The sequence below is a fragment of the Corythoichthys intestinalis genome, chromosome 21 (assembly GCF_030265065.1).
Source record: "Corythoichthys intestinalis isolate RoL2023-P3 chromosome 21, ASM3026506v1, whole genome shotgun sequence".
NCBI lineage: Eukaryota > Metazoa > Chordata > Actinopteri > Syngnathiformes > Syngnathidae > Corythoichthys > Corythoichthys intestinalis.
In genome coordinates, this window is record NC_080415.1 from 15,025,236 (window position 1) to 15,041,850 (window position 16,615).

General features: G+C 42.9%; 1 protein-coding gene across 10 annotated transcripts in view; it reads left to right on the forward strand.

Moving 5' to 3' along the window:
• The window catches only part of LOC130909316 (ankyrin-3-like), a 127,200-nt gene that overhangs the window by 86,724 nt on the left and 23,861 nt on the right, over positions 1-16,615 (forward strand). For all 10 annotated transcript variants that reach the window (XM_057825612.1, XM_057825608.1, XM_057825607.1 and 7 more), the window contains 8 exons: positions 851-947; positions 1,024-1,252; positions 1,894-2,019; positions 2,402-2,524; positions 2,987-3,013; positions 3,353-3,434; positions 4,522-10,404; positions 13,625-13,699. In XM_057825612.1, the coding sequence (XP_057681595.1) occupies positions 851-947; positions 1,024-1,252; positions 1,894-2,019; positions 2,402-2,524; positions 2,987-3,013; positions 3,353-3,434; positions 4,522-10,404; positions 13,625-13,699 (6,642 nt within the window). The remainder of the gene's footprint in view (positions 1-850; positions 948-1,023; positions 1,253-1,893; positions 2,020-2,401; positions 2,525-2,986; positions 3,014-3,352; positions 3,435-4,521; positions 10,405-13,624; positions 13,700-16,615) is intronic.

Consider the following 16,615-nt stretch of genomic DNA (forward strand, 5'->3'; position numbering starts at 1 on the left):
TCAGTCAAAATGACAGACAACGAAAAAGTCTAGCGCAACCTCTGACCAGACTGTTTACTTTTGCAGCCGACAGCAGGAATTATTTTTTTAGCGAGTGCCAAATATTGCCAACAATCCTCCAGCTTTGTTAGTGTTACATCAATAAACCAGCGAGCACTGTCAGCATCATATAAAGTGGTATACCAAGCTGCTCAGTGCAAAATAACCCCACACCATAGCAAAGAAGCTGATACTGCCTGCAGCAAAAATAAAAACTGTCCCTCTGTCCAATGATACTGTCCTTTTGTTACATTAATTTTTGTTTTTTCGGTCTAATTGTTCGACATATTGTCCTACTGAGTTAATGTTGCTAATCAATTTGAATTTATTATTATTTATTGTTTTTATTAAATTTTATGTTTCAGCATCAAATGGTCAAAAATGTATCTTGAGTGTATTTTTACAGAATGGATGTGTGTTTTTTTTGTTTTTTTTTACACTTTATTGTAAGTTGATCTATATTACGTTTTTCATTAATATTAAAAAGAACACAATGTTATGCAGAGTTGTACTTATAATAACAGGAATTTTATATACAAATGATACTACAGTATATTTACAGTGGTGGCAGAGAGTTGGGGGGGGGGGGGGGGGCGCAGAACGTTTACATCTTCCTGGGGGGGGGCGTAACAGAAAATAATTGAGAAGCACTGCCCTAGTCCAACAATCCTAGTGGTCCAAATGGTCCTGTCACAGCCTCTAACATAATATCAGTAGAGAGACCAGTATTTGGTACAAAGGGATACCTTGGAAATTGACTCATAACACCCGAACAAAAAAAATATACTGATTTTTTTTCATCGTTTGCCAGGTGGTACATCGCCGGCACAGTGGGAAGACATCACAGGCACCACTCCTCTTACATTCGTCAATGACTGTGTCTCCTTCACAACCAACGTTTCGGCAAGGTGAGAAGCCAGGCTTCTTCTCGCATGTATCAAGTGAAGTTTTACATCTCCAATGCTTATTGGGGGAACCATGCAGGTTCTGGCTGGCAGATTGCCATCAGATCCCAGAGACAGTGGGCTTGGCCTCGCAGCTGTACAGGGAACTGATCTGCGTGCCCTACATGGCCAAGTTTGTGGTGTTTGCCAAGATGAATGACCCGGTGGAGTCTAGGCTGAGGTGCTTCTGTATGACGGACGACAAGGTAGACAAGACCCTGGAACAGCAGGAGAATTTTGAGGAGGTGGCCAGGAGCAAAGACATCGAGGTGCTTATTCTTGATCAAATATCAACTACTTTAGATAATTGGAGCACTTGGTGAATTATTGTCTAAATTTAGTCTTGGGTGTATATCAGGGCCAAAACTAGACCTTGTGGTAGGGTTATAGCCATAAGGGGTCTAGAAACATGTAGCGTGGAGGGGCTAAGAGGTTTTGGAGGATTGTTGTAATGTCCTATACTGTGGTTGAAATTTAGTTAATTTATAGAGGGAAAAAAAATGGACTTTGCTCACGTTATGGTACTTACGAGAGGTCAAGTAACCTTTGCAGAACTAAACATAGGGGCTTTTTTTTAAACACAGGAACATTTACCCAGACTTTGACATTTCAGAGGAACTTTGTCATTCAACCGTGGGAAATCATGTCAAAATTATGACGCAATGACAAGCATGTGTGACATAAATCTTAGATTGAGGGCCTATAAAAATGTTTCAGGGACTTGAGTATTTAAGAAATAAATGTTTATACTTTTTCTATAATATAAATGCTAAGGTCTAATTAATCCTGGAGGTGATAATACGGCTTTAGAAGGGCACAGATCTGGTCCCCGAGTTGCTGACTTTATTAAAATATGCAATATTTAAATTGTTGTGTGCAATGCCTTTCTGACTGGTCCGTATGTTCGCAGGTCCTGGAAGGTCGGCCCATTTATGTGGATTGCTACGGTAACCTGGCTCCTCTGACCAAAAGCGGTCAGCAATTAATTCTTAACTTCTACGCCTTCAAAGAGAACCGCTTGCCCTTCTGCGTCAAGGTACTGCACACGCGCCACTCCGTTTTTTTTCCCTTTAAAAGAATAGACACACTCCTTAGGCGCTGCCCTAGTTGCCACTGTCATCGATTGACCCCCTAACCTCACCACTATCTGTACAATCAATCCTCTTACATGGTTTGCCGCTTGGTTAAACTCATTTTCCTGTTTGTGAACCAGTTTGTTGAAATACCACTAATTAGAACACGTTTTGCTGGGTGTAGGAAAAGAAAAGAGACTATTCAGTCAGTCATTTTCAGAAAAGTATATGATTAGACTGAAGACGGTCAATAAAATGCAGTGGCTCAATCCGGATAATTAACGACAATTAAAGGTGGGAACAAGGCGCACGATATTGGAAAATAATTCCTCACCCTAATTGCAGGTTCGAGACCCAAGCCAGGAGCCGTGCGGCCGCCTCAGTTTCCTTAAAGAATGCAAGAACACAAAAGGCCTGCCGCAAACGGCTGTGTGTAACTTGAACATCACTTTGCCTGCCACCAAAAAGGTAAGGCGCAAGTGGCCATTTTATGTCGTCACTTCCATAACCATACTCACTGTGAGGGAAGTAGCAGTGCTAGGCTTAAAGACAGAGAAAGACTTTGTTCAAAAGTGTGTCTTTTATCTGTTTAAGGCTTCTCTCTATGTCTGTTGGTTCTTGACTGTATGTCGTGGTTGCTTGTCATTGGCTCTTTTTCATTTGAGTGCTTTTTTGGCTGAGGGCTTTTTTGATGAATTTTATTTTGCTATCAAGCTGCCTTTTTGTGGCTTGATTTGATTGATGCTTTTGCATTGTATCATACCGCATTTTTATTTGCTGACTTTCTTTTGTTGCTGCGTTTGCCACAGTGGCTTCTGGAGCTTCTGTCAATCACTCTCTTTTCACACCCTGATGTTTCTTTCCCCCTTCCCTTCCTGCTTTCCATTATGTTACTCCTCTCCCGTTTCTGCAATGCATCTTGGGAACCAGGAAATGGAGTCTGATGCCGAGGATGAGGTAAACTACACCCCTCCCCCACCATGCGCCACCCTCTGCTAGATCTGCTTAGCATAGGCTTACACTCGCCGCTGCCCCAAGGGAAATGTAATACTTTCCCTTGTTCAAAGTGCTGACTTTTGCATGATATCATATAGATACTTGCTTTTAATCCAGTGTAATACCTTAAAGATTATGTACATACTTGTCTGTTGGCCATAGAATCTTTCTACAATCTTAAAATCAACATTGTAAATATCCGGACAAAGCCAATGTCAAATTAGCAGTTAAGTAAGGTTGTGTATTTAAAGTCCAGATACTGCTACAATTGGCAACTTGTGTTGTTTGCTATTGTTGCAGACTGAAAAGCCTGAGCGACGTCATACCTTTGCATCGCTAGCCTTACGTAAGCGCTACAGCTATCTGGCCGAGCCTGCACTGAGTGAGTTTTGTCATTTTCACTAACCAAAAAAAGCCTTTAATGAAAACGTTTAGTGATGATTATCATGATTCATATGTCCAAGGCGTTGTATTAAACAAACACTTCTCTTCCTGACACAACATGCACTGTCCACATGCTTGTTTAAGACATAGTACATCTTTTTTTGCATGAATGGTTTTGGAACTGCTCTGTTGTGCTTGCCCATGTTGTTGTGAGTTTCTATTCTGGCTTTGGTTGTTTTAAATTCAGCAACATATGAATCTTTCTTTGACTGTCCAACTGTCTCAATATTCTAGGTATTTCAACAGGAAGGGGGGTCAAAGAAACATTTGATTTACTTTTTATTTGTTCCATTTGACTTTTCAGCACTTTGTGGTGATGTGGCAGTTGTTTTTGTGGGACAGCCGTGCATGTCAGGAGGTCTTGAGTTTGGCTGGTGTTTTCTTTTATCTGCGTTTGTTATCATTTTCTTGAATGTGCATGACAAAATTGATCCAACGTCAGTGTTGGAGAACACATTTTGTCAATTTTTAGAGGGGAAAAAAGGTCAAGGGCTTGTCTGTGATTGATGGAAATTTGCCATTGGCAGCGTTGGTACCAAACAGATAAAAGGCACTTCCAAAGTGGTTTGAAATTAGAAGCAGAATCCATATGCTGATGTTAGAACATCTCATGTCTGAAAAGAGGAGCTACTTTTGAAGTAATCCTGGTGCATTTGTCCTGTCATGTTTCTGTTGCAAATTCCACGCCATTGTCTGTTTTTGGTTGTTGTTTTTTTTTTAATTTGCGGCTTTGTTGGGCTTTGTTTTCTATCATTGAATTTGTTGTTCAATGTTGGAAAAAAAATCAACACATGGAAACAGTTTTTTATTAATCAATATAAATACTTAAATATCTGAGCACTTCATTAAACTGTTGTTTGTTGTTCCGATAATAGCAGAACTGCTTCACTGACCAACTCTCCCTCCTGTGATTTCTTCTTCTTCTTCCGCATCTTCTTATCTTTTCCCATTTTTGTTGACTACTCCACATCCTTTTCATTTCTTTTCTCATGACTCCTCCATTGTTTCTGCAAATTCCGCTGAAGAAACAGCAGTTGAGCGAAGCACACCAGCCTCAAGAGCACTGCCTGCTGGTCACCCTCACAAACCTGTCTTTCCAACCAGAACTCACCCACCATGGTCGACTGCTCCTCTTACCGTCCCTGGCCAAGCAAGGCTCGGCAGAGTGGGCGGTTCCGTCATCACTCCCGATTCACCGGCCGGCTCAGCAGCTGCTTCTCCACTGAAATCTACCTGGCCCTTCTCCCCGTCACCTGCATGTTCTTCACCAATTAGAGCCAGCATTGGAGCTGCATTGCAAGCACCTAACGTGGCATCCCCTGAAATACTGCCCTTGTCCCCAGTGAGGTCTTACAGGACAATACCGTCACCCATAAAGACAGTTGTCAAGCAGGGTCAGTATCCTGTGCAGACCTCTGCCAACTTAGCGTCCTCTGGAAGTCCGGGTAAACCTGCCACAGATCATGCTTCGTCCAAAAGTTTTCCTTCAGCTTACACATCAAGGACTTCCCCAATTCACTCCATATCAAATGGTTATGTATCAGATAAGTCCACAACTCCTCCAGTCTCACCAAAGAAACCATACAGTATCTACAGCTCTAGTATGCCTATTAAGATAGACATAGCACTAAATCCCCCCTCCGCAAAAAGCCTTTCCCACCTGTCCTCTTTGAAGATCTCTTCCGATTCAACATCGTCGCCACGAGGAGGGAAGACCTCCCTTTCATCACTCCCGTCACCCGGAAAGACCACCATTGCATCGTCTGAAATGTCCATGGTGAATGGGCACGTTTCACCTGTCAAATATCCGTCATCTACGTCTACACCCTCCTCACCTTCTTCACGGCTTATGTCAGAACGTAGCCTTCAAGAGAGGATCCAAGCCACCACCCAAGCTGCAACGTCTGACATCAGTGCTGCTATAAATGAAGCCATTGACTCCTATTCTCCATCGGGCTATGGCACTCTTAAATCACAGTCATCCCCTTTTAGATCTGCCACAGCAAGTTCTGCTTATAGTTCTCTGAGATCTGCTGTTGCCTCCTCAGTACCTGCAGTTACGTCAAATACGATGACTGTACCTGTATACTCACTGGTTAGTGTTATGCCAGAGGCACTTGTTAAACCAGGGCCAGGCTCTCTTAAAATGGTGCTTCCTGATTCCCCTCGAGCTTCTCCTTCTTCCTCAACCTCATCCTGTGTTACAGCCTCCAAAATTAATTCCCAAATGAAATCGCCTCCTTACATCACACCACCCATAATACATCATGCTACTGCATCCAATCAGGAGATACTGAAAGATGTTGCAGACATGAAACAAGACCTGATGAGAATGACAGCCATTTTACAGACTGACACGCAGACAGCTGCTAAAACAGTCCAAACGTCACGCACTAGCACTCCACGTGAAGCAAAGTTAGAGGATGATGAACCCTACGCACTTGTTGAGAAAGTGAAGGAAGATTTAGTGAAGGTGAGTGAGATATTACAGAAGGATATTATGAGTGAAAGTAAAGAGTGTGTTGCGGAGGATGGTTGGGAGGAATTTTCCACTGATGAGATTGAGGAAGCACAAAGAAACGCCCTCTCAGAGCAATACCCTCGCTTTGAGGAGAACTCACATCTGCTTAAACACCAGTCAAATAATGACCTCGATTTGGCTAAAGTGGTAGACTATTTAACTAACGACATTGGGGCAAGCTCCCTCTCTAAAATGGCAGAGTTGAAAATAAGATACGAGGAGGTGGCAAAAGGGGAAGGGGAGGAGAAACAAAAGCGGATTCTGAAGCCTTCTATGACAATACAGGAGCACAAACTAAAAATGCCCCCGCCGGCATCAGGCATGATAAGGTCTCCATCAGAGAAGGACTTAAGCAAACTTGCTGAGTCATATCAGGGGGGTGACACCATTCTTGAATCCCCAGAGGAGTTGTCTCATGAGCAGGACAAGAGTCCACTGTCCGACAGTGGCTTTGAGACCAGAAGCGAAAAGACACCTTCTGCACCCCAGAGTGCAGAAAGTACAGAACCCAAGCCTCTTTTCACAGATTCCCCTATCCCTCCCAGTGTTTCTGATACCAGGTCAGAGGAGCTCCATATTCAGAGCCTCTCAGATGAGCCGCTCTTTGTGGAAGAGGTTGTTTCTGCTCTTCCTTCTGCTGAATCCAGTGCAGCTTTAGCAAGCTCAGTCACAGACATTCAAATGACTGTTCCAGAGGAGGACTCTATAAGCATGTGTCTGAAAGAGGAAACTCATATTACCACTACAACCAGAATGGTCTATCACAAGCCTCAGCTCACTGATGCCGCAGAGGGGATTGAGGAGGCCATGTCAGTACGAGACATCATGAAAGCATTCCAATCTGGTCGGGACCCATCTAAAGAATTGGCAGGCCTATTTGAACATAAAGCTAGCCAGGACTCAGTAAAAGGTGATGAGCTGTCGCCGAGATTTCTTGACAGGGACATTAATTCTAAACCCAAAGTAGAACGGATAATTGAGGTTCATATTGAGAAAGGCCATAGTACAACAGAGCCAACTGAAGTGTATATCAGGGAAACAAAAAAACACCCTGAGCTTTACGTCTATAAAGGAGAGCGTGGCATTAAGGAACTGCTTGATTATGACTTGAGCCAGCAAGAAGAGGAGGAGCTGATTGCTGAGGAATCTCTGCCCCCTTTCTTAGAAACGTCTCGTGTTAACACACCAGTTTCGCAGGAGGAGGACAGTCGGCCAAACTCTGCTCAACTAATAGCTGATGATTCCTACAAAGCTCTAAAACTGCTGAGTCAGCATTCAATAGAGTACTGTGATGATGAGCTATCAGACATCAGAGGAGAGTCTTACAGGTTTGCTGAGAAAATGCTCCTCTCTGAAAAACTTGATGCTTCTTTAACACCCCATTCAGACGCTGAAGACTCTTCAATGATGACTGACAAGAACCAAATGCCTGGGCAGCAAGATAGCCCCAAAAGGGAGTTTGTTTCCAAGTCATCAAAAGATGGGTCCCCCAAAACTGGAACATTTTTGCAGAGAGATGAATCGCCACAGTTTGATAAAGTTACAGTGCTCCATTATTCAACTGAACAAGGTAGCCCCAAGCATGCAGTCTGGATGAGATTCACAGAGGATAAACATGACAAGAGCAGGGACAAGCTCCTCTATGAGGACAGGGTGGACCAAACTGTAAAAGAGGCAGAAGAAAAACTCTCAGAGGTTTCTCAGTTCTTTCGTGACAAAACCGAAAAGCTCAACGACGAGCTTCAGTCACCCGAGAAGAAGCCATTCAAACGAGAATTCAAGGAGCCGAGGTCCTGGCCGAGTTCAGCATGTAGCAGTCCTCAAAAAACAAAGGCAGGGGAAGAGGCATTCAATAAAACTAAACTCAGGGAACCTTCTGTGGCGAAAACATATGTCGTTGTACCTGCTGAAAAGAAAAGCTCTAGCTTGCCAAGCAGTCCTCAAAAAAGCCAACAATCTAAAACTCGTGAGTCTGAGCCCCCCTCTCCTGCCAACATAAAATCAACATCCAATGTCACATCTGTGAGGATGAAATTTGAATCTGAGGCTCAGAAAAAATCTCAGTCTAGTCCAACCAAAATACCCCCTCCAGTTCAACCAAAACCTTCCGTCAAGAAATTACAGGAGAGCAAACTCCCTGTTTACCAGTTTTTTTCTGATAGAAAAACATCAAGAATTACTGAACCCTCACAGGAGAAAAGACCCCAAAGTAATAACGAAGACTCCGATAGCACCAAACTGGCTTTGTCACCTAAATCCCCCAAATTGGTGTCAAATAGAAATCTATCATTACAAAGAACACTTTCAGAGAATGATAGCGATACCAACAAACATCAAATAACAAAGAATGTCTCTGAAGAGGTTTCAAAAATTGATAGTGAAGATGTAATGAATAAAAACTTGAGAACAAAGTCAGAATCTCTAATACCTGTAAGAACCCCAACCAGTTATGACAATGATCTCCCAAAGAAACTTCCAGTCACAAAACCCTCACAGATTCCAACATTATGTAAAAGTAAAAGTCCAGAGAGGACTTCTACCAAAACAAATGAAAATGTTACTTTTGAGATCCTTGATAATGCTCCGAAGGATTCCAACTCCAATAACTTACTGAGTTCAAAAGACATCTTGGAAAAAGTTATAACACCTCCAGCTGCTGTTACGACCAAAGATAATTTCAAAGGCATGAAAACATTACCAGTTTACGTCAGTCTCCAGGTTGGCCGCCAGGCTGAAAGAGAGGCCAAAGGGGCGCTGCATGCTGTCAAGCAGAAGTCAGTATCTGGACTCTGTCCACTCAGCCCTGATGATGACACCTTAGAACAAATATCTTTCATTGATAGCTCAGGGAAAAGCCCCCTTACACCAGAGACCCCGAGCTCTGAGGAGGTCAGCTATGACCTCACTGCAAAGACCCCTGATGGCTTCATGGGGTTGGTGCCAGATAAACCCAGCCCAATCATGGAGGTATCTGAGGAATTAGAAGATGATGACATAGGAAGAGCCATCTTCTCTTTTAAAGAGTCCTCAACTGAAATGAAAGCTAATATCAATGCTGCCCAGGCAGACCTTGCCAATGCTAACATGCAGCAAACAACAATGGCTGATAACTACCAGAGATTGGAAAATAGTTCTATCCTACAAGACGGCACTGTCAACAGGTATGATGAAAAACCAGGGAAGGAGGCGTCCAAAGATAAAGGTGTTGCATATATTGAATTTCCTCCTCCACCTCCTTTGGATCTCTCAGAAACTTCTGATCCAGACAGGAAAGGTTCTTGTGCTTCATCAGAAACTGAGACGGAAATGATGGAGGTAAATTTACAAGAAGAACAGGAGAAGCAGCTGCTTATTGAACCCATAATACGTATTCAGCCCCCTTCGCCAGTGCCACCTGAGGTAGACAATAATCGGTCAAACGGTGAGGACGATGATGATGATGAAGGGTCAATTTTTCATCCGATTCCCTCTAGGAAATTTACTTTCAAAGCTCCCAGGGAAGAGGAGGACCAAAAGAGGAGGGAGAAGGAAAATAACGGCAAGTTAAAAAAACATGACAAAAATGGAAATGACAAAGAACCTCTGGTTGGAACCAATGGCTCTAATGGTTCCAATGGCAAAGGAGAGGACTATGAATGTGAGCAAAATGGAAATGATCAGTCCATAACTGACTGTTCTCTAGCAACAACAGCTGAATTTTCCCATGATACTGATGCAACAGAGATAGACTCCCTAGATGGCTATGACCTCCAAGATGAGGATGATGGTCTGTACGAGCAAGCCGACTTGAAGTCTTTAGGCTCTCTGGACAGCCGTCGAGATGTCTGGTCAACTGACACCTTCAGGCCCATAGACCGCTCTTTTCCTCTGACGAAACTAGAAGTTATAGAAGAAGAGAAAACCACTGAGGAATTTCTAAAGGACCAGAAATTCATACCTTCAGATGGTGATACACCTAATGAGGCTCACAAAGAGGGCATTGATATAAATGGACAGAAACCCTCAGGTAAAGAGGGATTTTCAGATACATACTTCAGCTATAAGTTAGAAGAAGAGTTTAATACTCCTTTTAAGACTGTTGTGACTAAAGGGCTGGACTTTGACCCATGGCCCAGTAAAGGTGCTGAAGAAGATATCGTCGAAATGGGAGGACCCCAGGCGAACAATGGTGAGCCAAAGCCTTTCGGGCTAGCAGTAGATGAGCAATCTCAGGCCACTACGCCGGACAGCACCACTGCCCGTACGCCGACAGACGATAGCACGCCGACGAGTGAGCCCAACCCCTTCCCGTTCCACGAGGGAAAGATGTTTGAGATGACGCGCAGTGGTGCGATTGACATGAGCAAGAGGGACATGGTTGAAGAGAGGCTCCAGTTTTTTCAGATTGGTGAGCATTCCTATTCGGCGGGCATGTACAGGGTCAGAGAAACAGTGGTAGATGACAGCAATCAGAACCCCATGTGTATCCCTGTAGTTGTTCCTGTACAAACAACTACTGTTCAGCTAGAAATAGCAAATGCTGCTGGCAACAACACAACCGCCAATACAAAATGTTCCACCTTTAGAATAGGATTGAACCTGCCAAATGAAAACACAATAGGTAGCCATTCTGACTGTCCGGGCACTTTAGATGATTCAACTCTAATAACTACAAGCTCAAATTTAGATAGAGTAAACTGTGCAGATTCCCCAAATTATCTCACAGATTATTTTTTAAATTCCACGAGTCCTTTGGACACACTTTTGGACACTTTTGAGGATTTAGGAAGCACTTTCTCTCATAGCCCAAATTTCCCCCCTGCACCTTTTCAAGAGGAAGTGACCAACATTCAAAACCAGTAGCATTACCAGTGACCTTGACTATATTTAAGATGGCAGTATTAGGTTGTTGGTACTTCTCTAACAATTTCTTAGCCTTGTAGAGAACATGAATAAAGTTTTACTCATGTAGCAATAAGCACAGGTCTCTGAGTAGTAAAAATAATATATGCAAGTCCACATTGGACACCTTTGACAATTGATCTCTAAAATGTAGAATCCCAGTGATTAAAGCCTTAAATAACTCACTTTTTAAATTGCAAACAATTAAGAATCAGTACCAAAACACTCAATAACCACAAACAAGCAAGCAAGTGACGCATAAGCCAAAAGTAACTTAATAAGTACGTCAGTAGGCGTGCACCTTACCCTCTGGACCAAATAACTCCCAGGGAAGCTGCCGAAAGTTAGTTGCGACAGCATCTCCCATTGAAGACCAAGGCAGTTGCAGGGACTCATCCTTTTCAGAATCATCTAGACCAGCTTCTAGACGTTCCTGCCCTGCACGCACCGCTAGCTCCACCTGCACCAGCACCACTGGCACCACATCAACACCGTCTGCTAGCGCTGAGAGAAGCCGAGCAAGAGGAAGAGTAGGCTGACACTCGGAGGGGAGGAGCAGAAGGAGGAAGGGAGTGAGGTTGATCAACCAATCACGATTCCTGTCACCGCAAACACGACTAGTTTGTAAACTCTATGTTAACACCTTGTGTATCTTCTTTTTCTCTTATGCATGTAGCTGTCGTGGGTGGTCTGTGGTGTCAAGTGTAGCTGTCACTTGTTTGTGTCATCTTTGTGCTGTCTAATGAAGCCCAGTCGGGTTGATTCTGTCATATCTATATTTTTTAGTGTAAGTTGTGGCCTGGAATTCGTGAGAGCTTTACATTGACATGATATCCCTTTCTAAGTTGCCAATTCTTCAGTGCTGTGCATCCAGACTACCATACAAAAATTCTGCCAGTCATGTGATTGGCTTTGTCAGTTCTTGCATTCTCAGTAACATAGCAGATTTCACAAGTCTTGAACGATCGAGCGTAACCTGTAATTCTACAGACTGGCCTGTGAACGGCACGCCACATGATGAAGTTGTAGCTGGTAACTAGCTTATCTGGTGCATCTTGTCCAGTTACACATTGTTGTAAACAAAGTTTAAGTCAGTTGTGCAAGTATTTTAATGTATTTTATTTTCAACGTCCATCCATCCATTGTCTACCGCTTAGTTCTGGGTTGGGTCGGGAAGGCGGCTGCTTAAGCAGGGGAGCCCAGACTTCCCTCTTCCCAGCCACTTCAACCAGCTCCTACGGTGGGATCCCAAGGCATTCCCAGGCCAGCTGAGAGACATAGTCTCTCTAGCGTGTCCTGGGTCGTTCCCGGGGCCCCTTGCTGGTGGGACATGCCCAGAACACCTCTCCAGGGAGGCGCCCAGGTGGCATGCGAACCAGATGCCCATGCCCCCTCAACTGGCTCCTCTCAACACAGAGGAGTAGCGGCTCGATACAGAGTCCCACCCAGATGATTGAGCTTCTCACCCTAACTCTAAGGGAGAGCCCAGACACCCTGCGGAGGAAACTAATTCCGGCTGCTTGTATCTGGGACCTTGCTCTTTCGGTCACGACCCACAGCTCATGACCATAGATGAGTTTAGGAACGTAGATCGACTGGTAAATGGAGAGCTTCGCCTTTCAGCTCAGCTCCTTCTTCATCACTATGGACCGGTGCAGAATCCGCATCACTGCAGAGTGCAGACGCCTGTCGATCTGTTCAACGTTTTGTCTTCAAAATGGGCCATTTTAGCCTCCTAGTTTTCATTTTATAACATATCATTATGCCCTCATTGTTGTCCAGTGCCTCGTGGACTGGCCCACTGACGGCCACTTTGCAGCACATATTCATATACTGAGATTTGAATCTGTTGCAAAGTGATTTTAAAACCAAGACTTAAGCCATCCCTTATTTGAAGTCAGTCTTTTCAATACACCAAACTATTGATTCGCAGTTGGCAAGAACTGATGAAGCCTCTCAAAGGATTGGTAAAACTTCTTTGTTGAGTGAGTGACGTTGCTTTTGGAAGCGGTACAGCTGTGGCACCAGGTTATGGATTAGGCTGTCGACCCATGAGACACAAGACACAAACCGTCAATTTGTAGGATAATTTTTCTGAATGTGGCATTGTGGTGGTTCCGGTTTGCTTGCCCGATTTAGTGGTGGTTTTTTGCTTTGTTGGGTGCACTGAGAAAACAATTCATCAACCTAACTTGACAATCAGGCCTCTCATGTCTCATTGTGTGAGTGCAGATTGATGCATTCTGATGTCAAGCAAGTGGAAGTGAGTTGCTTTCCTCAGCCGAGGGCATGTTGCCTGTTGGTTTGTGACCTGAAGTTTTAGTGTAAACTTTATACCCTAAATTAGAAGTTTATTGCTTTTCTGGCCTCCACATCCAGAGAGCATTGTATAGATTATTCACAATTTATGCAGTAGGCATCATAATAAAAAGTCACAGGGTGTTCACTCAAGAACTGAAGATGACTGAAGGACAGTTTGGCCAGAAAAGTTCAGACAGTGATCTGAAGTTGGCGTTCATGTTCATTCACTACTGCAAATACTGACTTCACATCCTCTAACACATGTGTGACACAGTTCAGGTATTAAATCGACACACTCACTCTGTTCTTATTCGTCAAAAGCTCTTGTGTGTTGTCTCATTCTCAGTATCAGATCTCTATTTCATACTTGTTTATTCAGCTGTCACATTTTCTAATTGTTTTTTTGTTGCGCTGCCTGGTTTCAGGCCCTCAGAGTCCCTGCGAGAGGACTGACCTTCGCATGGCCATTGTAGCTGATCACCTGGGACTCAGCTGGACTGGTGAGTCTATAAACCCAATCGAAGAACAATGCATGCTCTGAATGGAATGGCAACGGAATCTGCCCAAGATGAATTTTTTTAAAGCAGTGGTTTTTCAGTGTCTGCTGCCATCTGGTGGACACCTTATGTAGTATTTAAAAATGGCTATATGTGCTGCAGTGATGTGGTCACAGTCATCAAAACCACATCAACATAAAAATCATTACCAGGTGGGTTAACCTTCATGTGCAAGAGCTGGATTTGGCTTTTTTTAAAAAAAAACACAAAAAAACAGATGGATCAGAGTATTCATAAATGTGTGTTGGTGGGTTAACTGTGAATTTTGAATGATAACATTTAATATAATTAAACTTTTGTCATTTTTAATTAACCAGAATTTATTTTAAAAGTGTTTATTTCATTGTAATGATAAAATATCAGTTATAATTGTTTTTTTCCTGGTTATCTTTATGTGAGCACATTTTGATAGACACACACAAACAAGGCGTGGTCTCTGCAGGCCAGCACTAGCCCGACCACCTGCACTGCAGCATCATTCCACGCCCCCCTGAGCGCAAATGTGTGTGCATGCTCACTGTGGCAGGGTGTTTGGGCGTGCCCATCTGACCAGTGGGCCGGCGAGTACTACTGATCCATTTTTAATGCACGCCAGCCAGTGACAATGCTGCAGTCAACAAGTGAACGCGATGTACCCTCCACTTTGAATTTACTGCTAATCGTTATTTTACTCCTCACTGAGCGGCGAGCACAAACCATTGAATTACACACCTGACAGACAGACTTCAGGTTACTGTAAATGTTGCTGCAAAAGTGGTCAAGCATTTTGATAAGGAAGCATAAACTAATAACTATGCCTTTCTGAATTTAGTAGTGCTAATCACCATCACCGATATTAATTAATAATTTGCGTTGGGGTTAGGCGCTTAATCAACGTCTTCATTACTGTAAGCCGCACTGACCAAATGTTGCTAATAGAATAATATTTATTTATACGGATATAAGCTGCATTAGCACCATTAATGGCAGCCAATGAGTTAACAAGGAAAATGCAAAAATATCCTCATTTACTACTAAACTCATATGGCAACGATAATGACATTGTGTGATGCAGGGATGGGAATTGATAGGATTTTTACGGTTCTGATTCCATTATCGATATTGCTTAACGATTCGATTCTTTATCGATTCTCTTATCAATTCTAATTTGGGGAAAAAGAACAAACGTTTTGATTGGCATCGAGTTTGTTTAATCAGAACTCACAACCTTACAAACTCACAACGAAATCAAAAGAGGCCCAAAGCCTCAATGTTAACTGTGGCAATAAGTGGCAAATACACAAGAATGTGTAACATTTTACTGAAACATTTATCTTATAGAAATAAAAAATATTGGTATATATTGGCAGATAGGTTGTTGTTCCGCCTTTGGCAATATGTGTTAAAGCAGGGGTCCCCAAACTTTTTCCTGTGAGGGCCACATAACTTTTCCGTTCTCTGATGAGGGGCCGGGGTCAGTTTGTAACAGAAAAAGTGTGACGATTGCAGAAGTGCATAAATGTAAAAAATTATTGTTTTTCAGAAAGCCACAATCAAATAACCCTTTCTGGATTCTTCACGGAATGAAAGTAAATACAATAAAAATAATAATATAATAATAATCATTAATAATAAAAACACTATTAATTAAATAGATAATAACCAAATAACCCTCTCTGAATTCTTCAAGGAAAAAGGCCAGGAAATAAATAACACGATTGAGAAAAAAAAAAAATCAAAATGGCCGGACCAAATGTGGAGACGGGCCGTATTTGGGCCGCGGGCCGCAGTTTGGGCACCCGAAGAAATGCCGCATCCAAGCGAGTGAGCGAGCGAAGTGAGAGAGGGAAACACTTCTACAAGCCTACGTTCTTTGTTAATGTTAATATCTTCAGGGGCAACGCCTGTATGTATCATCTTTTGTGTTGTTGTTGTTGTTGTGTTTCCACTCGCGATCGGACACTTAAATCCAGTTGTGTAGTGGTTTGAACGATGTGCTAATGCTAGCGAATGAATGCTAACCATACTGTTATTAGCAGCTAATCATCGCTGATTTACCTTGATGCAAACCTGTTTGTTATTGGGGACGAAATTGATTTGTTTCATTTCTATTCTTAGTTTCACTCTTCAAGTGATGGTTGAATAAAGTCAGCAAATTATACCAACGTCTTCTAAATCGTCATTTCGGAGTTTAGCTAGCTGTATAGCCAGAACTGAGCTTTAGCCTCTCTGTGAGGACAGCGCAGTCGTATTCCCTCCCGATGCAGTTACCTCCACCTTGCAATGACTGCAAGTCGCTTTGTTGTAATTTTTCCTCGTGAAGTGGAGACACACTTTCGAGCGTTTGAACCTACGTGCTGTCATTGTTATGTTTATGGCTGCAATGCTCGTGCTTACCCGTCGTAACCTTTCATTTTCACACTCTTTCCTGGTGAAGTGTAGTCAAACTTTGGAGCGAGTGGTTCTTGGCGCCATGCTAGTTTGATGCGTCTGGACAACAAGACACGTCACGACGCAATACGCGTCTTTAGGAATCGTTAAAGGGATCGTTAAGGCTTTTTCATTGTGATGTCGAGGCCTCGAAACACTCGGAACCGGTTCCGAATTGGAATCGGATTTCGATTCCCATCCCTAGTGTGATGGTAAGCTTTTGGCAACAATTACGTAGAGAGTAAACACCCAAGTTGCACAAAAATGCCTCTAAAAGTAAGCCATTCCTAACTTATATCACATTACTACACAGCAAAAATACACCTCCTTAAAATGAGCAGAATTGGACTAAACTGTTGATTGCGCACATTTGGAGGCTAAATCAAGTATATAATTATCAGATTGCATTATCGGTTGGATTTCGTTTTATCTGGATTATCTGTGTGACGT